The sequence below is a fragment of the Osmerus eperlanus genome, chromosome 23 (assembly GCF_963692335.1).
Source record: "Osmerus eperlanus chromosome 23, fOsmEpe2.1, whole genome shotgun sequence".
NCBI classification, from domain to species: Eukaryota; Metazoa; Chordata; class Actinopteri; order Osmeriformes; family Osmeridae; genus Osmerus; species Osmerus eperlanus.
Window position 1 is genome coordinate 5318857 of NC_085040.1, and position 26829 is coordinate 5345685.

The window sequence follows — 26829 nt, forward strand, 5'->3', positions numbered from 1 at the left end:
CAACAACATCTGGTTTGTTTCACTTCTGTCCTCTCACTCGTCACTCTCACTCACTCACTCACACTCTCTCTCTCTCTCTCTCTCTCTCTCTCTCTCTCTCTCTCTCTCTCTCTCTCTCTCTCTCTCTCTCTCTCTCTCTCTCTCTCATCTCTCTCTCTCTCTCTCTCTCTCTCTCTCTCTCCTCTCATCTCTCTCTCTCTCTCTCTCTCTCCTCTCACTCTCTCTCTCTCTCTCGCTCTCTCTCGCTCTCTCTCGCTCTCTCGCTCTCTCTCTCTCTCGCTCTCTCCTTCTTCGTCTCTCTCCTGCCCCTTAAAGCTGGCACATACACACTCGCACGCACACACAATAATATTATTGTACACTGAGCGCACACACACATTCAGGTTCTCACACACACACACAATCACGTCTCAATTCTGAATGCAGGCGGTGAAAAAGATTGAATTGAACTGCAGCGAATTCTCGCACAAAATATATATTTACGTAAGACCTCTTTCATTTTTGTCGGGAGAAGACGAGAACGCATTTCACCCATTCATCACCTCCTTTCTTAAAAGCCTTCTTCTCAATAATTGTTCCCTCTTTCAGAACTCTTCTATTCTATATTTGTCATCATTCTCCTCCATTCTCCTTATTGTCACATTGCCTCATTTCCTTTCCTTCCCTGCCTTCTTCCCTGCCTCCTTCACTGCCTCCTCCCCTGCTTCCTGCTCCCTTGCTTGTTTGACCTTTGATTTACAAAATTCCCCACTCCATCCCCCAAAATATCCCACCAGAAATTTCGAAAATGATCTCTCCTTTTACTTTCTTTCACGAAAAATACCTAAAATGAGCACACACACAAGCACAGCTGTGTGGTTGTGCACGTACAGCATTAATTACCCAGGACCTTGCGATGGCGATTGATAAACCACAAGCCAAGCCGTCCAGAGCGTGCGATAGATCATCACAGTGGGGGTCCGAGCCAGTTCTGTTCAGCCAATCCCACTAGCTCTACCTACAGCCAACGGTGGCTGACACCAAGATGAACTGGTGCTTTCATTGGCATTCTCTTCCAGGGAGAAAGAGCCTGTCTTACCTACATCAAGCCCAATGAGACCAGGTAATAGATGGCATTTTGTATTTATTCAAGCGAGGTGAGTCACACACACACACACACACACACAGATGCAAGTGGAGAGTCCTGAAATATATCTATCATTTATAGCTAATCCTGCTGTCGTGCTGTAAATCCTGCTTGGCCTCCGTACCAAACACAACAGAGAGGCGTTTGCGTGCAATTCGCTCGTTAGATCCACCTCCGAAAACAACCTTCCATCCTGATAGCTGCTCCTAAACGGGCTGTGATTGAGGGGCCGCTCAAACGAGGCCTTGGAGAGAGATGGTTAGCTGGAGGCCAAGACTGACGCAAATAGGAGTAAGGTTATATTGCAGCTCTGTGATCAGATGGTTGAGATACCAGCTGTGTGTCTGGAGAGGGAGCCCCGAAGGAGCTTTGAACAGCCAGGCTCAGCTACAGACAAAACTCAGGATGGAAGAAGTTTGATAGCAGTCTGTCTGTCTGTCTGTCTGTCTGTCTGTCTGTCTGTCTGTGTACCTGCCTATTTGTCCCGTCTGTCTGTCTTTTGATCTGTCTGTCTGTTTATCTCTGAATGTGCATGTGTCACAGATGTGTCAACGCGTCACGTTTTCAGAACATAGCACTCCTTCTCACGACACATTCCTTTGAAAGACATAACCGAAACATTGGCCAACCGTCACCTGTGGAACCTAGAACTAACACGGGTTTGGTTTCAGTAGAAGGTTATCCCCTTACCGTTTGGGGACGTCGAAGGCTTCTCCCAGTTCATCGTATTCCATGTGAAACACGCTGGAGAAGGAGTTCTGAAACAGAGTTACACGTGGTTATTTATTTAGGTTATGGCAGCCGTCATTGAGCGGGGTGGAGACATGCCAGGGGCTAGGGGAGCTAGCTTAATGCCATTAGGCTCCGATGACAACACACACAAACCCTGCACTTACCGTGGCGTCGAGCCACACTGCAGGGAGTGGGGAAGAGGGACTGTGTGTTTAAGGAAGTGTGCAAGTTTATGCTTCATGTGTGAGCGTGGGGGTGATGTGTGTGTGTGTGGGTGTGTGTGTGTGTGTGGGTGAGCATGTTGGTAATGTGTGCGTGTGTGTGTGTGGGTGAGCATGTGGGTAATGTGTGTGTGTGTGTCGGAGGGGGGGGGGGGGGGGTATACTCAACCAAGGCGAGGCACAGCCTCCTTAGAGCGAGGGACAGAATGAACAAGAAGATGTATGTGTGTCAGCAAGTGTGCGTACAATGTGCAGCCTACATTTTCTGTACGTATCAAGTTCGCGGCCCCCCTATCAATTAAAGCATTACCCCGCGTCCCCCTCCCGAGAACAAGCACAACCTGCGCCGTCTCTCTGCGAGAGAAAAAGAAAGGAGTTGATGTATTACCCGTCAAGCACAGCCAGAAGCTGAGTTTATTTCGGCATTCCAGCACTCACGGTTAGCCCCATATAGGGACTACTTCCCCTCGCGAGGCTCTCCTTTTTCCATCCCTGAGAGACGGGGGGGTGAGACAGGAAGTTGGGGATCGGAGTGTGTCATCCGCGAGATAAAGGAGGGAATGAGACATCTTCATTCGCCTTTTTCTGACCCAGTAAAAAAAACCTTGATATCTGTGGTTGCGGTCATTAGTTCACCTGATCTATCTCGCTTTCAGCTGTAGCTTTCATACTAAAACCTAAGATAAAGAATGACTTTTGCCGTTTACGAGGGGTTCGCTGGGAGGAGGAAGTTTACATGAAAGACAAATATACTGTAGGTTCGGTGTATATTTTCTGTCGCATATAAATCTTCCAAATAAATGAAACTGTATTGAATAAATGGGACACCGGGGCTAGCTGACTGGTAAAAGCACATGAGAAAATGCACTAGACGTGTCACACCTGCATTAGTTCCTGTGATAAGTGACCGTGGAGTTTATACAGTAGATCTCTACGTCAGATAGATGAAAACCAGTCCGTGTTGCAGGACGTCTGACAGGCTCAGAGCCCCGTTATAGTCAGAATCAGAACCAAAAGACATTGTTCCAATTCTTAACCCTCGTCAACCTGATCTGAGGTGAGAGAGAGAGGGAGGGCCAGAGAAAGAGAGAGAGAGGAGAGAAAGATGGAGAGAGGAAGAGAGAGGGAGAGAGAAAGATGGAGAAAGTAAAAGAGAGATGAGGGAGAGAGAGGGGAGAGATGGATAAGAGAGGAGAACAGTTCTAGCTTTGTAACTCCCAACATCCGATTTACTGGCTCCTAGCTTCTAACATGGAGATGCACCTCTTCATAGAGAAGGGTTCTTAACAACATGAGACCATGCTGGAGCTCACAACGGGCCTCCCATGGCCAAGCTAAATGTCAGCACACGTCACACACACACGCGCACACACACGCACCAGCACATGCTGGGCACGCTCAGACACACACACTCACAGGCACAGCGTTCGCACCACTCTGAGAACTGAACGAGCCACATCTCTCCCCGCGTGTTCAGGTCGGCCAAAGTCAGGGTTCACGTGAACCACGGCTCACAGGAGTACCTACTGTTTGCTACTGTCAGCGAGACCCACACAGGCGCCCCTGACAACAGGCTCAGGGGTTCGTCTGAGGCTGGAGTTGGTCATTTATGAGTCCTCTTTGCCCAAGGACGTTTATATTGGGTTATATACTGTGCGTCTGGATTGAGTCAGAGCAGACCTCCATGTTGACATAGACATATGAGGTTGTCACACACGTGATAACAGTAAAAGCAAGTGATGCTGAAAGGTAAGGGCCAGAATGAGAGTGCAGAGGCCTGAAAAGTGAGAGAGAGAGAGAGTGAGGGGGGGTAGTCAGGGAGGAGAGAGACATAGAAGAGGAGAATTAACTGGTCTTGTGAGGTACACACACACACACACACACACACACTAAGCTCTCCATACTTGACTCCAGGCCAAGCTGTCCAGTTAAAATGAAGTTTCAATATAGCAGCTGAACATCACAGTGGATATCCACTGAAGCCAGTGACTTCATCGACCCCCTGGGTGGCTGGAAGTCTCCAAACCGACCGTGTTTCCAACCTCTTCCATGACCAGATATCCACCAGAGGATGACATCAGCATAGCGGTCAAAACATGACGGCGGGTTTGGGACTGAACCCGTCTCAGGTATCATTAACAGTGGTGACAATCTTGAAATGTTACTTCAAACACGGTTAAAGAATGGGTCTGTTATTCCTGTTCATCAGAGAAACAGCGCTGGCTGGATGAAGTGTTCTCATTCTCTCTCGATGGGTAAATATTCGAGAGGTGTTTGACTGGAGAGTGAGGAGATGTTTGTGTAGCACACACGCACACACAGGTATGGACACACAGAGCGCCACACACACACACACACACACACAAACACAGGCAGATATGGACACACAAAACACCACACACACAAGGATGGACACCCCAGAATAGAACACACGAACATCCCGGTAGAGACACACGGAACAACATCACACGCACGCTCTGTAACGCAGTTGTATTAGCTGGACTACCTTCTTCAGAGGACTCTCTGACTCATCCTGGTCAGAACTTCTCCCACTATCAATTTGGTCCAAATTGCGATGTCTGGGATAGAAAAGCTTTTAGCTGACTGAAGTCATCTCCATCCTCTCTCCTTTGTAAGCACCACCCCCCCCACACACACACACACACACCAGGTAGAGAGTAGATACACACACACCAGGGAGAGAGCCCTTGTCTTCGCTCCCTTATAAATCACACACTCAACCCACAGTCAAAACTTAATCGTGCGTGTGTGCTTCTCAGACTGACTTTTCCAAGAATATTGTAACTGCCTTGTGTGTTTGTGTTCGAGTGTGTGTGTCTTTGTATGTGTCTTTGTGTATGTGAATGCGCGCGTGTGTGTGTATGTGCGTATGTTGCCTGTGGCTGTTTTAGAAAAACGGTTCCAATGTTTACGACAGAACCCACCGCCTACACTCCCGTCACATGACACAACCACACACCCCTTAGGCTGTGTGCGTGTGCGTGCGCATGCACGCTTGAATGTCCACGCGTGAGGAGAGCCCCTGACATCCACATCCCCCTAACAGATCGCTGTCATTTTCCATCAAGTCAAACTACCTTCAGCCTCCTCTAACTGCTGCTAGATGGAAACAGTCGTGTCCAGGTCTGCGACACAATCGTCCACGTTCTCCCTTCGTGACGGCGGGAGGCGGAGCCGCAACATTCGTCCCGGCGCCTCGGCGTGCTAGCGGGCACTGCAGACGGTATCTGTTTTGCTCCAGAGTACAGCTATAGTATTTTCCCAATAATGGTGCACAGCAGTTTCTCCGTTGTGGAACCCACTGCCTCCCTCATGGACAGACTAAACAAGCCAGAAGCCACTGCCTGCGCAGTTCTGGTAGGTTCTGTAAAGACACATTCTTTCATCTTTCCATCCCACACACAGGATACAGGCACACGCACCAATGTTTTATAAGCAAGTCCGCAGGAACACACAGACAAACACACCTATAAACAAACAAGTTCCCAAGTTCATATTATATTGGAAAATGGTCATTAGATGTCTAAAAGATTCTATCTGTTACTAGGTCCCAACTATCATAAATTGGTGTACTGCAGGGGGATGTGTGTGTTTGCAGTCTGGCTGTGCAAGCTCAAAGGCAGACAGGAAGGAGATTCACAGAGTAGAACAAACAGAATAACTAAGCTTTTTATACAGTCTCTCTCTCTCTCTCCTCTCTCTCTGGGTCTCCCTTCCTCTCTTTCTCCCTACTCCTGCCCTCTGCTTCTTCTAAAGACTTTCTGTTTACCTCAATATGCCTCACTGTCAATCCTCTCCCTCTCTTTCTCTCTCTTTCCTTCAGCCTTTTATCATTCCTCCGTTTTTTTCTGTTCTTCTTTAATGAATTATTTCGCTCAGTGTGAACCTCTGTCAACAGGCTGGCTGTACCCCCCCCCCTCCCCCCTCAAACTCTCTTTCCTCCGTGACATTTGGATTGTGTTCGCTCTCTGTCAGTGTGTGCGCGTGTGTCTGAGACAAAATGGACAGAATCAGGATTGTTTTACATGTGAGCATGGTTTAGTGTGTGAGTGTGTTTTAGTGTTGGTGTGTGAGTGTGTTTTAGTGTGGGTGTGTGTGTGTGAGTCCTCACCAAAGAGTCACCGTCGGCTATGAACACAGTGCATCCCTGTGCCTGCATGAAGGACAGGATGGTGCCGGCAATCTTCCTCAGCAGAACCTCTAAAGATTGCTGCTCCTCAAAGATCAGGCTGGCCAGATCCAGGAGAACCTACACACACACAAACACACACACACACACGCACACATTCATTCAAGTTTAAATACTTTCATGACAGCATGATCTGACACCCCCTCTGCACACACACATACACACACACACACATACAAGCATGTGCAAACACAGGCATGTGCACATACACAGGTACACAACATGGACCCCACTTTATACACACACACACTCCTGTCACCTGATTGCGTCTGTTCTCCAGCTGGGAGGTCTGGTAGAGCTGCGCGTTGTGCAGGACGATCCCCGAGAACGCCAGGTAGGACGAGAAATCCTGCCAGGGTGGAGCACCGTGAGCGGGGATCACAACATGACATTTACACAGATGGGGGGTGAGGGCCAAACAGAGAGACAGACTTGGCAACCCAAAAGGTCACTCGAGGATGACAGAGGAGAGGATAGTGTAGAGAGAGAGAGAGAGAGAGAGAGAGAGAGAGAGAGAGAGAGAGTGGGGTGATCAAGAGGAAAGTGGAGTCTGAGATGAAGGGCAGAGAGAGAGAGACAGAGAGAGAGAAAGAGAGAGAGAGGAGGAGAACTGGAGGAGAGTGAAAGTGACGTGACGCTCGCCTCTCTTGCCTACCTTCTCGTCCTGCTCAGTGAAGGTGCTGTTCTCTCCACACTTCTTATTGATGGCCTGCGCCACTCCCACCACCTGGGGGATGAAAGGAGGAGAGGAGCGATGGGGGGGGAGAGAGAGCGAGACAGAGAGCGAGAGAGAGCAGTTGAAACGCACGCAGAAAGAGGATCCATCAAAATCCAGACAACCGATACGGATTTGGCCGACGTGATTGGACGGAGCCTGTTTAAAAGTGGAGGTGAATTCCTTCTGAGCTCCATATCTGTTTGTGATTCAATCTGGGCACACACTGGAAACAATCTAAATCTTACAAAGTATATTTGTCTATTTTGTGTCATCCAATTTCACTACTACACTTCAAATAAGACACAATCACATAACAAGTAACAATTCAGTGAGACATTGTTTCTTGAAAGAGTCTTTAAAATCCTATTGCTTTCAGTCGTATCTCAATCTCAGATGAAACATTTTTGAAGTGTCATTAGGTTTTTAAGTTGCTGTATTATTGATTGAAGATGGCCTTGTTTCAAGAAGAAAATAAAAATCAAGTACGTTTGACAGTATGTGTGTGTGTGGATAGTATGCGTGTGTGTGTGTGTGTGTGTGTGGTTACCTCCTCTCTGTGGTTCTTGATGGGCATACAGAGGATGCTCTGTGTCTTGTAGCCGGTGATCTGGTCCACCTCAGCGTTAAACCTGGGGTCCTGGAGGGAACACACACACGCAAAACATCAACATCATTGATTCCATGTAAAGAACCAGCCTACTGTACAGTAGACAACAATACACCTAAAACACATGTAAAACAGAACGAATGCAAAGGAAAATGAAAAAAACGAATCTGGTGCTTTTGAATAGGTCATGGTAGAACCTGGTGCTTTTGAAAAGGTCATGGTAGAACCTGGTGCTTTTGTAAAGGTCATGGTAGAACCTGGTGCTTTTGAAAAGGTCACGGTAGAACCTAGTGCTTTTGAAAAGGTCACGGTAGAACCTGGTGGGCTGTGTGCGGCAGCGTAGCGGGCTGTCCTGGCTGCGTCTCAGTCAGACAGAGAGCTCTGAGAGCTAGCGCTCATCCTGTTCCTCCACCAACACACTGACCTTTAACCACACTCTGCTACCATTACCATGAGCCTGCACACTCAGAGGGACCCGCGAGTTTGTGTGTGTGTACGCGTGAGAGAGTTTGTGTGTAGGCTTGCTTTAAAGTGACTGCAACCCTACAACACAGTGGTGGGTGTGCGTGTGTGTGTTTGTGTGTGTGTGGGCTTGCTTTACAGTGGTGCGTGTGCGTGTGTGTGTTTGTGTGTGGGCTTGCTTTACAGTGGTGCATGTGCGTGTGTGTGTTTGTGTGTGTGTGGGCTTTCTTTACAGTGGTGCGTGTGCGTGTGTGTGTTTGTGTGTGTGTGGGCTTGCTTTACAGTGGTGCGTGTGCGTGTGTGTGTTTGTGTGTGTGTGGGCTTGCTTTACAGTGGTGCGTGTGTGTGTGCGTGGGTGAGCGGGTGCCTGCGCGTCCGAACCCATACCTGACTAACACCCACACACACACGCCTCACAACAACATTCTACAGCAAAAAAATATGAACAAACATCTCATTTTACAGCTACTTCAACCCACAAGTTCATTTCCATCTGAAATCCCCCACGTCATTCAGACAAACTCGCTCCCCATCCCACCTGCCTCCCTCTGGACTGACTACAGGAAAAGGAGGCCACCTGACCAACATCTTTCAACTCCCACTGCAAATGAAGGGATTCTAATCTCTGGAAGTGATGCAGAGTCGAAAAACGCAATGACTACAGCCAAATGTAGTCTTTGGAGGCACAAGTTCTTTTCTCAGTGTTTAGAAATCCAAAAGATATTTGCTCGGAACCAATGAAAACATTTCAAACATAAGACGAATACAGATGTGTGTTTTTGAAACTGAGACAACACAGTCAGCACACTTAGATGGTATAGTAAGTGTTTATATGGATGAAAACTACCCCAAGCCCGCCGCGTGCATTCTCCATACCTTATATTTGGTCTGGCTCAAGCAGCTGCCAACTACTTTACCCACAGAGGGCAAAACCAATCTAAACATCCGGGGGGATTCAACTCTGCAGTCTCACTTCCTCTCAGAACACAATCCCAACCACTCTAATGGGAAGTTAACGAGCCAATCACAGGGCCAGGAAGTCCCTAGGTAGGCGCAGGATGACGCAGATACACTTCCTGGTAGCGAAGCGTTCCACGCAAACACAACGCACATCTGGTATCGGGTTCTACTGACCCAGCTAGTAGCTCGGTCCAGTGTATAAACACACACACATACACACACAGCCTCTGTCTCTCTCCAAAGTACACACCCACACACACACACACCCCATGTCTCTCCCTACATACACCCACAAACACACACCATGTCTCTACTTACACACACACCAGATTAACTGACTAATTGGACGCAGGTGCGACAACAAGGAGCCAATGACTCTTTCTTTATTTGTCTCCCCCTCGCTGTCTCTTCTAATCTATCTCTCCTTCCCTTTCTCTCTTTCTCTCTCTCTCTCTACCTTCTATCCTCCCTCTCGCTCCATCCCTTCCTCTCTCTTCTTCTCTCCCTCCTTCCCCCTCTCCCTCTCCCTCCCTCCCTCCTGTCTCCTGTCTCCTGTCTCCTGTCCTCAGTCCTGGTCCCTTGGCGTCTGTAGATGAAAACACTGGGCCACTTAGTAAGACGTAGGAGCTATGAATATCAAGCGCACAGTCATGGTTGGGGCCACGTTGGCCAGCAACCGGGGTGTGTTCATCTCTCTGAGGGGCTAGCCAAACAAGCTGCTGTCACACGACGCCACGCTCGTGTCATCAGCGCTCACACGCACGAACACACACACACACACACACCAACAGAGAAGTGCAGTACTGTACATGCGATTCTCATTGACACACACACGTTCACACAGATTGACAGATTAAGTGTACACAAATACACACACACACACTCACACACACACACACACACATGCTCTGCCTCATCTGCAGTCTCTGTGGAAGGTACATGACTCCGCCACGGGGGGTCATGTACCCGACCCCCCATTCATCTCTGCAACTTATACAGCTGGGATGTTACTGGGGGTGTTCACAGTCCTCCAGCTCAGAACCAGGGAAGACACACACGCACACAGGAGCTCTATAAGCATGTACAAATAAACAATCTGTGCTCACAAACACACACACACATAAAACACACACACACACAAATACATACACACATGCAAATATATATACACACACACATACATGCATACATGCACAGGAGCTCCTAAAGCATGTAAAAAATAAACCATCTGTGCTCACACACACACACACACACACACACAAGGAGAACCCTTTAACGTATATCTATATTGACTTATAGCCATGAAGGAAAGCTGAGCTTTTAAGTTCTGGGGGCTAGAGTTGTGACATCACTTGAGGTCAAAGGTCATCCCCCAAAATGCTCTCCTGGGTACAGGGCATGGTAACGTGACCTTGGCAACAGCACACAGCCAGGACTACATGAACCTAACTCATAGACAAAACCCTGCTCTCCTTCCCCCACTATACGCTACACCAAGTGTAATGTTATACAGCAATGTATATGGCAGCTAAAAAACTCTCCCACATTGTATTGAGATGTGACCAAGGTTTGCACATTATATGCCATAATTGTATTTCTTGCACGAAACACATTAGACATTACATACCCAGGACGGTACCTCCCCTACATTTTTTTACCCAAAATGTTTTTTATTAAATATTTTAAAAAGTTGATTCATACGTAGGGGTGTAACGATGCACTCAGCTCACGATACAATACGTATCACGATATATATATATATATTTTTTTTATGAAACCGAAATTCGATTAACAGATTTATTTCCAAAACATTAAACATTTTCAATGATTTTGCACGTCGCATGACGCAGGTGCAGAGTAGGTCGCGTGCTGGTAGCTCAACCAATAGGATCAAATGGACGTCATATTGTAAAAATATTGCCTTAACTCTACGATACACATTGTTACATTTTTGTATTGCGATATATTGTTCCACGATATATTGTTACACCCCTATTAATACGTCATGGTCCATGATAAGACCGGGATCCCGGGATGGAAAGGAGGTTTATTGATGCGTGTTGAAACGTGACACCAGGCAGGGTGGATCAGAGCAGGGCTGTCAGGGGACCAGGTCTCAGTTCACACGTATGCCGCAGCTCCTAAGTAAAAGACCAGGTCAACTCCCATGTATCTTTGTGTGTGTGTGAGCGTGTGTGAGCGTGTGTCTGCTTGAGTGTGTGTGTGTTCGTGTGTGTGCATGTGTATGTGTGTGAATGTGTGAGTGTGTAGGTGTGTGTGTGTGTGTGTGTGAACGTGTGTACATCCTGCGGTCCTGCAGCGGTGCCCTCTGACCTCCACGCTGCTGTTTCTGTCTGTGGTCTAGGCTTGGACGGGCCTTCTCAGGTCCTGTGCTCAGTCAGCAAAGACCCATGAAAGACTCCCAAAACACACACACACACGTCCCTCACCCTTACCCACACAAACCCAAATACACACACCCTTTCCCCAATCCCTTCCACACACACACACACACACATTTGCACACAAACCACCTCATTACAGTCATCATCATAATCCTCTCCTTCACAGAACCCCAGAAGGGCTTCCATGCACGACACCCGACACCCTGCGCTAAGAAGCGAGAGAGGCCGCAAAAAGAGAGGAGAAACAGCAGAGCGAGAGAGAGCGAGCGAGTGAGGGAGAGAAACAGCAGAGAGCGAGAGAGAGGGAGAGCGAGGGGGAGATGGTCCGACTCACCTCGTAAGCGTTCTTGATGTTGAGGGGCTGTCCGGTGGCAGCCACATGACCCACGATGCCCTTGTTCCACTCCAGGCGGATGCAGTTATTGGATACTTCCTCCAGCGTGGAGCCCTCGGCCACGTCGAACAGACGACTCACCAGGAACTTCCTGTTGGAGCTGTCCTCGCACACCTGGGATTGGTCGGAGAGGGGAGAGATGGTTAGTGATGTCATACAGGAGGTCATGTTCAGATGTTCTTCCAAAACAAGACATGCAAACACTTTACAGTGCTACGGCCCAGAAACTGAATACGGATATTGTAATGTAGCTTGTTGAGCATGGATAAAAGGTTTCCAGAGAAATATCTTTCTGAAAGATTGAGGCACAATTATGATAGACCACCTCAAGAAAAAATATAATAAATCTAAATAAATAGTCAATTTTAAACTAATTATGAATAAATATCACTGGTTGTTAACCTCATGCGATTGCACAATGTTATTACTTCCTGTACATCAAAAAAAGAATAAAGCGTATCCAATCACAGGCCCCCTACCCCTGGTGACCACACCCACCAGGAAGAGGGAGTAGCGGTCCGCAGCGATCAGCTCGTTGATGTGGAGGAAGATCCTGTGGCACAGCGCCGTCACGTCCAGGTGACTGGACACATCCCTCACCAGCTCCAGCAGACGGGCGCAGCGGTCCCCGCCGCGGGCTCCTCCGCCCCCCTCCCCCATCACCTGGGCCCTCAGGGGCACGGGCCCCCGCTCCGGCTGGTCGGCGTCGCTCACAAACGTCAGGGACCCCTCCGAGTCCTTGACCACGATGGGCCTCAGCGGCCTGTCGAACTCCGAGGCGGAGATCTTGCGGGTGGGGGTGCCGGGGGCCGGGCTGGGGGCCGGGGAGGGGGAGCGCCTGTCGAACAGGCCCAGGGACGGGGGCAGGGAGGCCAGGCAGGGCTGCTCGCTGGCGGCCAGGGGGGCCCTTGGGCCCGGGGGGGCTTCTTTGGACGAGGAGGTGTTGGCGGAGGGCTGGATGGAGTGGACACGCTCAGCGAACCAGGCATTCACCATCTCCCTGTCGACAGACAGTGGCAAGGGTGTCAAGGACCTCTACTGGTATTACAGAGCAGTGGGACACATCACAGGGCACAGCAGGAAGGTGTTACTGTTAACTAATACACATGGATTAGATGAAAAGGAGCAGCGATATGGGTCAGTCCCCAGGCACTGTGCATATCTGATTAGGAAAGCTTTTACCAGCCAGCAGGCATCGGAGTGTGTGTGCGTGTGTGTGTGTGTGTGTGTGTGTGTGTGTGTGCGTGCGCACGTGTATGCGCCTGGGTGATTTCTCTAATTATAGGTCAAGTGGCAGTCTAATCAAGCGACACATTGTCTAATCAACACTTGAGCTTCAGGAAGAGGACATATTGACAGTGGAACGACATACACGAAAACAGAGAACCTCACACACACCAAACGTCCAGGTTCCACATTAGCAAGACTTCGTAAATCTGTGGCTTACGAAACAGCATGATATCCGTATTTAAAGTCATCACGTGCATTACCAAAGAAATACTGGGTACAATTTCGACCATTTCGGAAAACTATCAAAGACGCTGCTCGACTTGTGCAACCCCAGTCAACCCCTTCAGGCAGTAAAAAGCTATTGCTGTGAAATTAGCTGGTAGATTAGGCTGTCGTCCAGACATATTAAACCACAACCTGACCACAGCACAACACAGCAAGCCAATGGGAGAGGACCGCTACCTAGCCAAGAATAAGAAATGCCAGTGTGTGTGACTGGGCTCTGTGAACGTGTGTGTGTGATAGAGGGAGAGAAAGCAATGTGTGTGTGAATGTACGTGGGTTTGGGAGCATGTCCGTGTGTGTGTGTCCACAAGCGGATGCAAACATTGGGCAAAGTGTGTGTGTGTGTGTGTGTGTGTGTGTTGGACAGAAAAAGACACACAGCATGTCTTTAGGACAATGACTGTACTTCTGAGAGACCCCCCTACAGAGTGAGGTTTAACACCTGCAGTGAAAACACTGCACATTCAATAACTCTTCATTTCTTAGCAATAAACAACCAATCTTTTAATATGCATCAGCATCCACACACACACATACACACACACACACACACACACACACATACATATCCTTGCTTTAGCAATGCCGTGAGAACAGCAGGAGAGAAAATACTGAAAGGTCTACTTAACTCTGCAAATATGGCTTTCATGCTTATGGAAAATGAGGACATGCTAAAGACGATTAAATCCATAATATAGCAAAGTTAAAAAATATACTTGTTTGAAATGTGTCTATACCTAAATAAAGGACAACCTACTTATCCGGGATCAAAAGTACCCTAAGTTGCGATGCTGGTCGCCTGTGGCCAACAAATGTCCCCTTTGAAAGTAAGGCACGGTTGGTATCAAACAAGTGCACAGTGAGATCATGAGAGATGTATAAATATAATTATAATGCTGGGTGAGTATTAACATTTCTTCGAAATGACTAAGCTACTGTACAACTCTGTTGATGGAGTTCATCCATAGCACTCTTGTTTTGCTTTGCAACATTAAAATAGATCGAAAATCGAGTTTTGTCGAAAATGTTTATTTTTAATCATACGTGTCCAAAAAGTTTAAAAAAAACTCCTCATAGCTATTTAAATCGCTTGTAGAGAATGGCACAATTAGTAGTGGCACATTCACCGCGAACAGTAGTTAATGATTACATGAAGGTCCGTCGCTTTTGCCTATTTAGTGTCTAGCACAGTAGTTAGTGGTGCTGGAGCCGGAAAGAAATAAATGAACCAGAACTTGTCTTTTGACCTGGATTAGTCAGTGTTTAGAACCACCCCAAGTACGTCGCCGTTGTAGACATATACACGTCCACGTATAAAACAAAACACATATGGTGTTAATAAAGCAATCAATCAACGTAAGGTGTCTGTCATTGCAAAAACAGAAACTGGCCGACCGGACTGCCGGAAAGGTAGCAAGATTGAGTCAACTGAAAAGGACGCGCTCTTGTGTGCAGCGCGAAATTAAAACCTTTTTTTTTTACTTTTATCCTACCTTGTAGCCTTTCTCACAAAGTAGGAATGCGCGAACTCCAGGTGGTCGTCAAGCCAAGCTTCCATCCTCTCGCTTTCTGGGGGAAAGCAGCCCTCCATGCTGACGCCAAGATTAACCAATTTATCAGATAACCATCAACCCAACGAGAATGAATCAAAGAGCAGTGTGTTTGGTACGCTGTTATCAGACGGGCGCCGAGCGCTTCCTACATCGTGAGCGCGTGTGGGTAGACTTCTTTTGAAGAGTGTGTGATTGCTCCAGCGCAGCAACATCGCCCCCCTTCTCCCCCCCCCCCCCCCCCCCCTCTCTCTCTCTCTCTCTCTCTCTCTCTCTCTCTCTCTCTCTCTCTCTCTCTCTCTCTCTCTCTCTCTCTCTCTCTCAGCCCCCTCTTTCTTCAATCGCAGAATTCTCCACTAGTGGAAATGGTTGTTATGGCTCGGTGAATATTTGTCCTCTGGGCATTGTGAATTATGGCAGGTTTTATTCATATTTTAAATCACATAAGTGCAATGACCGGATACATTTACTGTTGTCACAAATATTATAAGAGGTACATAACACACACACACACACACACACACACACACACACACACACACACACACACACACACACACACACACACACACACACACACACACACACTGATAAACACAGCTCCAGTCAATAGCTGTGTCTGTGGAGATCAGAAGAAGTCTCTTGAGTCCAGCCAGTTGGACAGCAGCCATCTCGGTGGTGTTACCTTACCAGCAGATGGTCCCCTGTTCCCCCTGAGAGGTCAAGGCAGCCCCTGGGCCTATGGGAGGGAGACCCCCCAGAATCTGGGCAGGCAAGTACATGACACTTCCAAGAGACCCTCCAGTCGAAGATTGAGATGATAAGGTCCAGACTTTCCTCTCGATCACGTGCATGCTCACGAGAGTGCCGATGTAAAAAACAAACACTTGTGTGTGTGTGTGTGCAAATACATAGCCACTTCTACCATCCTCAAGGACACACACTCACACATACACACCACCGCATCTACAGACAGCACTTTGTTCTCAACACACAAAGCAAAGTGGGACACAGGCACAAACGCACTCTCTCTCTCTCTCTCTCTCTCTCTCTCTCTCTCTCTCTCTCTCTCTCTCTCTCTCTCTCTCTCTCTCTCTCTCTCTCTCTCTCTCTCTCTCTCTCTCTCTCTCTCTCTCTCTCTCTCTCTCTCTCTCTCTCACACACACACACACACAAACACACACACACACACACACACACACACAGGGACATCGTCAGGCCCTTCAGGAGGTACTCCTTCCCATGACCCTCTTTGGCGTGTGGTTGAGCTGGTCACGACTTGTCCGCTCTCCTTCTCAGCTTTAATCTGTCTCTCTGTCTCCTGCCCCCCCCCCCCCCACACACACACACCAATGTTGTTAATACTGTGGAACCTAAATCCTGCACAATGACCACAGACAATCGACAATCAAAAGCTGTTCGAGAACCATAGTGGAGGTATGTTTGGGAGGATGGCGACATGTTTCGTGTGTGCATCACTATTTGTGTGTGTGTGTAACACTATGTGTACGTTTGCATCACTGCATGTGTGTGTGTGTGTGTGTGTGCATGTGTGTGGAACCCTATCCAGTGCTGGAACACTATCCAGGTGTCGCCAGTCAACTGACAGTGAGGGGGGTAAGATGCCCTTGGCTTCAGCGACTAGTCAAACAACACTCCTATTCACCATGGAACTCCCAGGAGTAAATTAAACAGGCCAGACACTATTGTAAACCATGCGCTTGGACTCTCTGAGATAACCACCCCACTGTAAAACTTTTGATCACGGAACCAGTGCTGAGTTCACCATCTACACACACACACACACACATGTATTTATGTCTGTGTATGCAAAAACATACATACAGAGACGCACATGCAAAGTTCCCACGCACGCAGGCGGACTTTGCCCGTGAGCGTTGACATCCAGAGCCCCTCAGTAAACAGGCCGACCCAGACACGAGCCCCCGGACCCACCGCGCTGCCGCCGAGCGGAACACGCCCGCGGGGCCGGAGAGATGACATTATCTCCCTCTTAACTGCAACACTCACCTCCGTTTTAACTGCCCTACAAGCCTATGCAAAGGAACAGGCGGTGAGAAGCTACGGTGTTTAGTGTTGTGTTTAATTTGTCGCTGCTGCGTAAGTGTGACATTGGATGTCTGACTGGATTTCCTGGGATAGTGAGACTTGCGAAGTGAGATTTATATCAAGCCTGCAAGGAACTCTTCATTTCAACCGCTAGTTGTTTATGCCGTTTATAAACTCAATGTTTATGTTTCAGTTGATAGCATTCTTACAAGTTCTGTTAATGTCTACCATGTTTATACGACATTTTGACCCTACTTTCTTGCATTGACCCTATGTACCGTAGATGTTCTGAATGGCATTTGTGAAGAAAACCTCCTCGTGGACGCGAGAACACCTCGACTGTTTGAGTCTGCATTCAAACAAGCGTGTTTGTGTGCTCGGGGGCAGCGAACAGGCCGAGAGCCGAGGCGTCATGGCCGCCCGCTGCCTCGTCTGAGGAAACACAGGAGCGTCTCTGTGCAGCGTCAGAGACAAGTGCGAGCCCCACTCGCGATCAATAACCGAAAAGAGGTCGGAGGCCGGAGCGTATTTTCTGCCCGAGGAAAAGCCTGGTGTTCTGGAAGCGAGAGAGCTCACCTCGGAACTGGCGTGTTTTGGAGAGTTATGGATATTTGTTTAATTCAGTACGTTTTCATCGTTGAGCAGATGCTGTCTCCAAAGCAAACTTACATGAAGTGTTTGTCTACAGGAAGAGAAGCGACTGTACAGTAAATCCCAGTCATCACGAGGAGAGCCTGAGCCAGAACAACTGGAGACTGTGTGCTGTTCCACATGCACATAAAATGCAATTTCCTGTCGGGAGCAAACTCTAAACAAGCAGACTTCCTGTTTGAGGAGTGAAATCTCTTCTTTGAGACCTCACGTGATAGAAGAGTTGATGAACTCGGAACAATCTTTCACAGAGAGTAGGACACAGGAGGAGAACGTCTATTAAGATGTGTTGTCTGTACACGTGTCTGCACGGGGTCTAAGTGGGTCATACGTGACTGTGTGTGACTCTGTCTGTGTGTGCGTGCGCGCGTGTGTGTAGATAAAGACAGAACCTGCCGCCTAGGGACCTCTAAACCCGGCACGGTTTCGTCTGAGTTTTTGAGTGATTCCATAATTACCTCTACAAGTCCACGGAGGGTAAATGACTCATGGCGAGCACTCGGCAGATGCATTTGAATACATTTGCATGGCTTTTCAGCTTCCCGATGAGCCGTATGGAGATCTCCTCCGAAGAGCTCTGACATGCCGGCTCACCTGCACTGCCAACAACACGCCGGCTAACCTCCTCCCAGGTGTCACGCTACCTCGATGGGGTACCGACGTCCGCGCCAAGAACGGGGAAAACGTTACCTGTGCTAAATCGATGCTGATTGGATTCATTTAGTGCCAATGAAATGCCTCGAGTCAACCTCAGAAGAGGGCCGTAATTGGCGAGGCGGTTGACGCCGTTGGAAGTGTCGCCGGAGTGGAGCACATTCATGACTGTCGTTGGCGGGAAAAGGCTCTTTATGGCGTTTTTTTCGCTTGAGATGAAAAAGGGGAGAAGAGAGGTAATGAGATATGGTTTCTAAAGAGCGCCTACGTAGGCCAATGTTCCCGGACGAAAACTGAAAAAAAGGACGGATGATGAAATGGAAAAGTAGATGACAGTGTTCCATCTGAATCAAGATGGATGGTTTTGTAGGGAGCCCAAATGAGTCTGCCGTAACTGCCTCTGCTGTCTCCAACAGGATATGATTGGAAAAAAACGATTTTATATTATAAATCAAGTACAAGGGACACTGTGTTTCCCTTTGAAACTTGAAAGGGCACTGTAGCTGTTGCAGAACGTTTGTACAAATCAATGCACACCTTTGTTCATTCCTAAACTTTGGGTTTATTTTCATGGTTCAGATTCCACGCATTATATTAACATTATACCAGAAAGAGACTCACATAGACACATGTAATGTGCATTTACATATCCTTCTATAATAATAATGTCAGTATACAGTTGGACAGAACTGACAGTAAACATACCTATTGGATTGCAAACATGTACAGTTTTACTCAGAAGGGCCTTTTTCCACTCATCTGTAACCCAGATAGGAGTTTGGCTGTGAGAGCGTGCCGCTCCCAGCCTGGGAATTCTCTCTGACTTTCAGCGCTGCTTCATCCATCTCTCAAGCAAGATGCCTGACAGAATCCCAATTACCCTCTAGATTTACGGCCCTTTCCATCCTTATAATGGGAATCATAACTCAGAAGAGATGGGCTCCCCTATACTCCACTAGACCACCCCCCCCCCCCCCGCCCCCAGGACCCCCATCTGGAAAGGTTCTATCGGTTGGGAAGGTAAAAAGTACCCCAACCCCCCCCCCCCCCCACACACACACACCCCAACCCCCCCCCCCCCTCCCCCCCCACCCCACCCCCAGAATCATACTCCACATGTTATGTTACCTTCTCCTTGGCATCTTGACATTCTGTTAAATAGTCCTCTCTGGGATTCATCGATTCGTTCCCGTGTGACGGATCAGACGGACGTCTGTTGATTGGACGGATCCAGGCTGGTTTCACAGGGACCACGACTTTCTGGTGGCTGCATTCTGTATGTCCCCTGTCGGGGCCCAGAGGGTCAGTAGCGGGTTTTGGCACAGGCGAACCTGGGGCGGCAGGAAGAGGGGGGCAGCAGTTTCCCAAGTGCATCAAATGAAATGAACCCTCGCGCTATCCTTGAGTTTCAAACGCACTACCAGCAGAGAGCGCCAACCGCGACACGTCATATTTCTTCCTTGAAGTATGATTCGAAGAGCACATTCTCTGAGATCATACGCAAAGTTCTCAGAGATGTGCAGCAACGTGTTATGCTGTTCTGCTGTGTGTGTGGCTAAAACTAGAGTATATTCCAGAACAGCAAGAATATGTTTTCAGACAGAGAGATAACCTGTTAATCTTCCCTGAGCATGATGGTGACCTAATACGTTCATCGTCAGGAAAAGGAGATTTAAGATAGGCGCCATGTTGGCACGACGTAGCTTCGGGATGGTTCAGTTGCTGAGTGCTACTAGGAGATAGACCGTTACAGCAGTGTCAAACGATCAAAATGGTGGACAACTTCGCGAGCTGTGTTCCGACTACCTGCGGCTTTCAGCACAGCAGCCTCCCCTGTCTGTCAGTCTCTGTGAGTGCTGATGAGATAACACTGTCAGGTTGAAGAGATGTATAATTACAGTTATCGCGCACACACACACGCACGCACACGCACGTACAGGTACGCACATTCGCTTTTTCAAACCTCCATTTTCGGACGACAACCACTTATGGGTAAAAAACCTTCGGAGGAGTTGCTGAGTGTTAATCCCGCCGGGCAGTCAGACAAGCCGGGTCGTGAGAACGAAGGGTCTGAGAAGATCAAGGGCAGGTTGTCAGAAGGAGGAGTCAAGGGATATGGATGAGAATGGAAGGATGAGGTGACGCCCTCACCCTCCTTTTCTCCTTACATCTGAAATGTCTCCCTCCTCCACTCACTTGCTTCGGCCTCAGCTACCAGCAGAGAGCAGCTGTGTGTGTGTGTGTATGTGTGTGTGTGAGAGTGAGACAGCTCACAAAGCTGAGCAGGTGTGCTTGTCTGTGTGTGTACATGTGTGTGTGTGTGTGTGTGTGTGTGTGCTCCTGTGCATGTGCACAGGAGTGTGTGCATGTGTGCTGTTATTGTCAAATGAACCCAGTGGAAATACTGAAGGGAGAAGACTGCAGAGTGGAAACACACTCATTACAGCTCCCCGCTGGTAAGATAACCAAACAGAACACAACACGGCCCCAGGGCCTTGGACTCAGTGTCCCAGGGTGCACTTGTGTTCACACAGGGCCAATCTGGGGCAAACCTCCCAAAGACTCATTGGCAGTTACTGTATATGACTCACTCTGAAACTCTATGGCAATGTCGTTTTTTCGATCATGACTCCCACCTCACCCCCCACAGACAACCCGATCATTGTTCTGGGGCTACTGCTGGTCTCAAAAGCACCATATGTGCAGTGTGCTACATTTAGCAATACGGTCTGGATACAGGTTGCTGACCTTGGACCAAACATTTGCTTGATCAAACGAACCACCGGTCAGCTGTACGATCCGTCCTTGCACATATTCTTGTGTGTACCTCTGTTGTAATCAGCACAAGTGCACCACACATAACAGGCTCAGCACTGCACAATGGATCTTGTGTTGCTCAATTGGTTTCACAGTCTGTCAACAAAGAAATAAAACGCTTTAATACGTTTTTGTTTTACATCCCACTCGTACTAAACTCTGTCCAAATCATTGTATTGTGGGCGGCTTTGGATAGAAGAATGGGTTGACTGACAGTGTATCTAGACTGCATGTTTTAGATGTTTCCCTTCACCAAAACACTTTATTCAACTGGATGGGTCATTATGAAGCTCCGCACAAGGTGAGTTGGTGCAGGATAACATCTAGAACATGTCGGGCAGGGGGTCCCGAGGACCAGGGTTGGGACACACTGAACTAGACTGCAAATGCGAATGGTACTGAACAGCAATGTGAGAGGTTCTGTAGATGATGAGGGTTTAGATGTTGGGTTATCAGCCTGATCTCTGATGCATGGTGGTTTTCTTGTGGTATTCTAACACAGTGTTCTATTGTCAGGCACTGCCAGCATTCTGAAACACTCTATTCACTCTCTCTCTCTCTCTCTCTCTCTCTCTCTCTCTCTCTCTCTCTCTCTCTCTCTCTCTCTCTCTCTCTCTCTCTCTCTCTCTCTCTCTCTTCTCTGTCTCATTACCACAAAATGTCTCGCTGTGTTCATCATCCATTTCACTCTGTCATGTTTCTGTCAAAATCATGCTTCGCCCGCATCTTGAAAGCTGTTCATGAAAAAGTTGGTAAACCAATGCATCAACACACAAACACCTGCGCACACACACACACACATAAGGAAGAGTGATGTAATACCACATATACATATATATGTATACAGTTTTGAGGAAAATGGGTGACTGTTTCAAGCAATGTGTTTGAACAATTGTGAAAAACTGTAAACGAGATAGCATAGGTTGGGTGAACTATGTGCACATTCCTGAGATACTAGCAGCTGAGAGATAATCAGTTGCCCTTAGTTTAAAACAGACCAACATCAGAAAGACCTAAATCACTTTCTCCATACAGAAATTAATGACCTACTGCCTAGTTCATTGGCACCCACCCATATTTCCACCACATATTACTTTACAGTGTTCCATGCGATGTCAGATAGTCAAAAGTCGTCAAACATTTGAATAAAGTGTCCATCCAATAAACTTTGGACGGGCTTTTAAAAGTTTATTTTTAAGTATAATTTAGATTTCAGGTTAATTGGTATTCCAGGTTGAATGTTATAATTATACAGGCCCAGTTGAAAACAAAAATAAAACCAAATGAACCCTAATGTGGATTTTAAATGATAGGTGTCGAAAGCACGGCTGTAATTTGATTTCCCACACACACGCACGCTGAATTAGGCCATGTGGGAGGGTCATTAGTTGCCTGGAAACAGGGCGAGAGTTGTCGACACTGTACAGTAAGCCGGTGAGTCTCCCTGTGAGTGGTCGAGGGCGGGAAACAGGAGTGAAGACGAGCTCGTTTATCTTCAGCGTCTGCCTCGAGCCTTTATGAGGAAAGCTCCAGAAGTGAGGAGAAGAGGAGATGAGGAGGTGTATCTTGAGCCTGTCGTGAGACCTCCAGGGAACATTCCAGCAGTAAATAATTAAGATTATAGAACATCTCCTCGATACTGTGTATGCTGTTATCTTACAGTGGAGAGGCTGTGTGCCCTGTCATCCTGTAAACACAAGGCCCCCACGCTGTGACCGATTCACTGACAATATTCCCCAAATGGTTTGAAAGGAACGTTCCGGGAACCACCAGAGTTGATGGTTTATGATGAATCTTCTCTGGTTCAGGGAATACTTACCATAACTCCAAGTAATTGGAGGTCTGTGTATTATACATTAACTTATATGGATTCTCACTTCAAGGACAGTTCTGAGAATTCATTGTTCCCCGAGTTATCTGGGAGTGTGTTGCGTGTGCGAGCTGTGTGTGTGTGTGCGCTTACAACTTTCCTCTCCATGTTCTGGAACCTACAGTGAGACTAGACTGGTGTTATCCGGTATTAGGTTCTGAAACAGATAACCTTTTGACCTTCCTTAAAGGTGGGAAACTTCAGGCAGTAGAAGGCAGGAGTCTAGACACCTCCCACAGGTCTGAGGAGAGGTAATGAGTGACCTCGTTCAGGTCAGGCATGTGAGTCTTTACTGAGAATAATAAATAGATTTACTGGAAGACATTTTCACACTACGGAGAAAATCAAATAACTCTGAGAAGCTTCTATTGCAGTAGTCCAATTCTATTGAGTTTGTCTCTTTTCTGAGAACTTTCAAGAACTATTTCTATCTTTTTTGCTTTCCGATCAATCCTGTTCAGCAGCACACGTTCTGTCCATTACAGATCACACATTCTGCCCAGTATACGCTGACCATCCTTGTCTCTCTCTCTCTCTCTCTCTCTCTCTCTCTCTCTCTCTCTCTCTCTCTCTCTCTCTCTCTCTCTCTCTCTCTCTCTCTCTCTCTCTCTCTCTCTCTCTCTCTCTCTCTCTCTCTCTCTCTCTCTCTCTCTCTCTCTCTCTCTCTCTCTGCGAGGTTGCCCCCTTGGTGCGAAATGATCATTGTGCAGTCAGCCCACAAAGATGAAAAAAAACTAAACATACCCCACAAGCTATTATCTGAGAGGGAAATTAACAATGATCAGAGCCACGACTTCCAATGTTTCAACTCTGGCATTCTATCAGACATAAAAGCACATCCTGTCTTTTCATTTCATTCAGAAAGGGGTTCGTCGGGGGTTCCTGTTCTGCCAGCGGGTGAATGCTAACAGAATTAGCCTCTGTGCCGGCCCATGCCCGGGATGTCAGCCTGGTGATGAATGGGCGGCGCTGGGCACCAGACAGGGTGTTGTGAGATGAGAAGCTCCCGGGCATTCATCCCGCTCCCCTGGGGGGAGGTCTGCCCGCCTGCAGAGTGGCAACATGCCCATCGGGGTTTGTCATTGGCTGGCGGCGGGGGGGGGGAAGGGGGGGAGTTGGCACACCGCTGCTGTTGCCATAGCAAGGGTACTGGCAGCTCTGGGTGGCAGTGGCAAACAGATATTACAGTTTTTCTCGATTGCTAACACACAAAAATGGTATGTGTAAGCCATCCCCACAAAACCATTTTGCCAAATCCCAGCAGAAAGACCATGTACCCCAATCTTTACACACAATTGACCCTTTTTGACACATTTCTCAGGTTCATTCACACTTCTTTGCAAAAGTCTAAACACAGCTCTTACTTTAAGACACAATTATCACCATTATGTCATTCAGAAAACACTGCCATTTGATAAGTAAACCCAAAACAGCGCAATTCAAACAACCTTAACAACCAATTATCCATGTGTAAGCACTAACAAGCAAATATACTCAACAAGCAATCAGGGGTTTGGAATGAATACAAAGTTAACCCTTGTGCTGCCTTCGGGTCACATGACCCAAAGGTTCATAACGAACCACCGTTGTGTTTACCCAATTTTACCCAATACAAAAACAAATACAAATAATTTTCTTTTAACCTTTGCAATGTGGGGGGGTCTGAGACAGCCCAACGGTTAAAAGAAAAGGCTTCACTTTGTTTTTGTATGTGGTAAAGTTGTCGCAATACGACGGTGGGTCACAATGACTGATGGGTCAGAATGAACCGAAGATAACACAAGGGTTAAGCTGATCTGTAGTTTGAAATCATGGATGCTAATATCAGAAGAAAAGGAAGAATTGTCCAAATGAGAGGAGGTGGACAAGGGAGAGGAAGAGGCAGTGGAAGAGGAAGAAGAACAACAATCTCAAATGAGATCCGTGCCACACTATGACAGAAATCCCTATGACAGAACAACCTTCTCCAAGCCATGGAAGAAGCTTGTGGGGACATTGCTCTTGAGTCTTGTCAGGGATGGCTCAGGCATTCAGGGGCATTTTCCCTGCTGTTTGGCTAGAGAAAGCATTGCCTGTGAAGTTGAGGAAAATCTCTGGCCTGACCCTGGTCAGAGATAGGATGCTGACCCACAATGAACAGTACTGTACTCAAGCTCTGTTACCCAGGCAACAATTATTTGTTTATTTCCTTGTTTTCTTAGCCTTTGTTCCCCAAATTACAATTTAGAGCAATATATTTGTGTTGTTGACTAAAAGTACTACTATTTGTATACTGTGACCACTACAGTAACAAGAGCTCAAAATTCAATTGCTGTATAATGTAAATAGAAAATAAACAGCCTGTAAGAAGGACAATTGCAGTAATTGTGAGTTTACTGTAATGACCATGTCCTGGGGTAAATAAACTCTGTGTTAGTTTGTGGTTGGATAGCGTGAGAGGCTGGTAAAAGTCATTACTAATGGTTTGGTCTTTAGGGGGCTTGCTTAACTGTAACAATATCAGTCAAGGTCAGGCTTGTGTATGTCAGCATGATCCATGAAAAAAGGCAATGTTTGGAAAGAGATTTGACCTCCAAACCTTCATGTTATTTTTAGGAACTGGTATTTTCCATGAGTAGAAGATGGTATGTGTGCATTGGGTTGGAGTTCAACATGACTTCAATTGGTCCCATCGCTTTGAACACTTTGGGGATGTTTGAACACCTGTCTCTGACTGTATAGACCTGATATTAGCCTGACAGAACAAGCTAACATTCCCCTATCCCTCCACTCAGCAGAGAGGACAGTGGAAGGCTAAGGCCATATTTAGGTATCAAACATTCATCTTCCTCTCACAGTCTCTCTGTTTATTCTCGCCCACTCAGTGATTTATTGAATCAATTTAACTCCTCGCATAAACGCTGAGGCGTCTGAAACGGCAACCTCGCCAGCGGAAATGATGTCCTAGATTTAGCGTCATGGCCTGCTGTCATGGCCTGGTCTCAAGCCTGCTGGGAAATAGGTGACCTGTTCAGTTTAAGTGAAGTTTTAGATAGGGCTCTTTGTCACAGACTTTTCCGGAGCCGTTGTCATAACTTCCCCGCTGTCCTGACAGTGAGGTGTGAAGGTGTGAGACCGGGGTGTGCACACTTTCACAGCTCTAGGGAGAAATGCTTTCAGGAAGTCACATGGAGGGGACCCAGGCAGTGAAAACCTGCTCTGTAGTGATGTGAGGGTCATGAAGGTTTCTTCTCCACCATGTTAAACCATTTCACCCTTCAGTTGGCTGATAAGTTAATCTACCAAAGAGTCTCTTTTCCACAGCGGCTCCGATTTGACCAACTTGCCCAAGTTATTTTTAGCAAAGTGGGATATGGAATATTTCACACCCCAGAAATGGGAGTTTGGACAGACACACTGGGAACTCGGGTTTTCCTTGTCGCCCCCAGAGGGAATAAGTGACTCATGAAACCGTATGAAGAATGTCTCCGACCACAGCAAAGTCTGTCTAGATCACCAGAGAGAGAAAGACAGTAAAATGGCTAGGCACACGTGCCAAACAGTAAAAGAGAAAGAGAGAGAGAGGGAGAGAGAGAGCTGGAACACAACTAGGGTCGCCGTCACTAAGCAACCTTGTTCATGTTGCCTGGACATTTGTCATCTCCCGGACGTGATGAAAAGCACATGGCCCTTGCTTATATGTTCCCATTATAAAGTAATAACTTCCAAGCAGGCCTCGCAGTCCTGATCCAAATGAAGTCAGCGACCGGAGCCATTAATCAAGCCGTTAGACCAGCAGGGGCTCTCTGTCACCAGAGAAAGAGCAAATATCCTTCTATAAACAGTCCCTCGTGTGTGTGTAATCAGAACCTTGATAGGTAGGTTGGC

The 26829-nt window shown here is 47.5% G+C and overlaps 1 protein-coding gene across 1 annotated transcript in view; it reads right to left on the minus strand.

Annotated features, from left to right (window-relative positions):
• pde5ab (phosphodiesterase 5A, cGMP-specific, b) overlaps positions 1-15092 on the minus strand; it is a 20827-nt gene extending 5735 nt beyond the window's left edge. The window contains exons 1-8 of the mRNA XM_062449988.1: positions 14844-15092; positions 12334-12835; positions 11776-11949; positions 7555-7644; positions 6945-7016; positions 6549-6638; positions 6212-6349; positions 1817-1884 (exon numbers count right to left, since the gene is read on the minus strand). Of these exons, the coding sequence (XP_062305972.1) occupies positions 1817-1884; positions 6212-6349; positions 6549-6638; positions 6945-7016; positions 7555-7644; positions 11776-11949; positions 12334-12835; positions 14844-14941 (1232 nt within the window). The 5' untranslated portion in view covers positions 14942-15092. The remainder of the gene's footprint in view (positions 1-1816; positions 1885-6211; positions 6350-6548; positions 6639-6944; positions 7017-7554; positions 7645-11775; positions 11950-12333; positions 12836-14843) is intronic.
• Positions 15093-26829: the final 11737 nt, after the last annotated feature.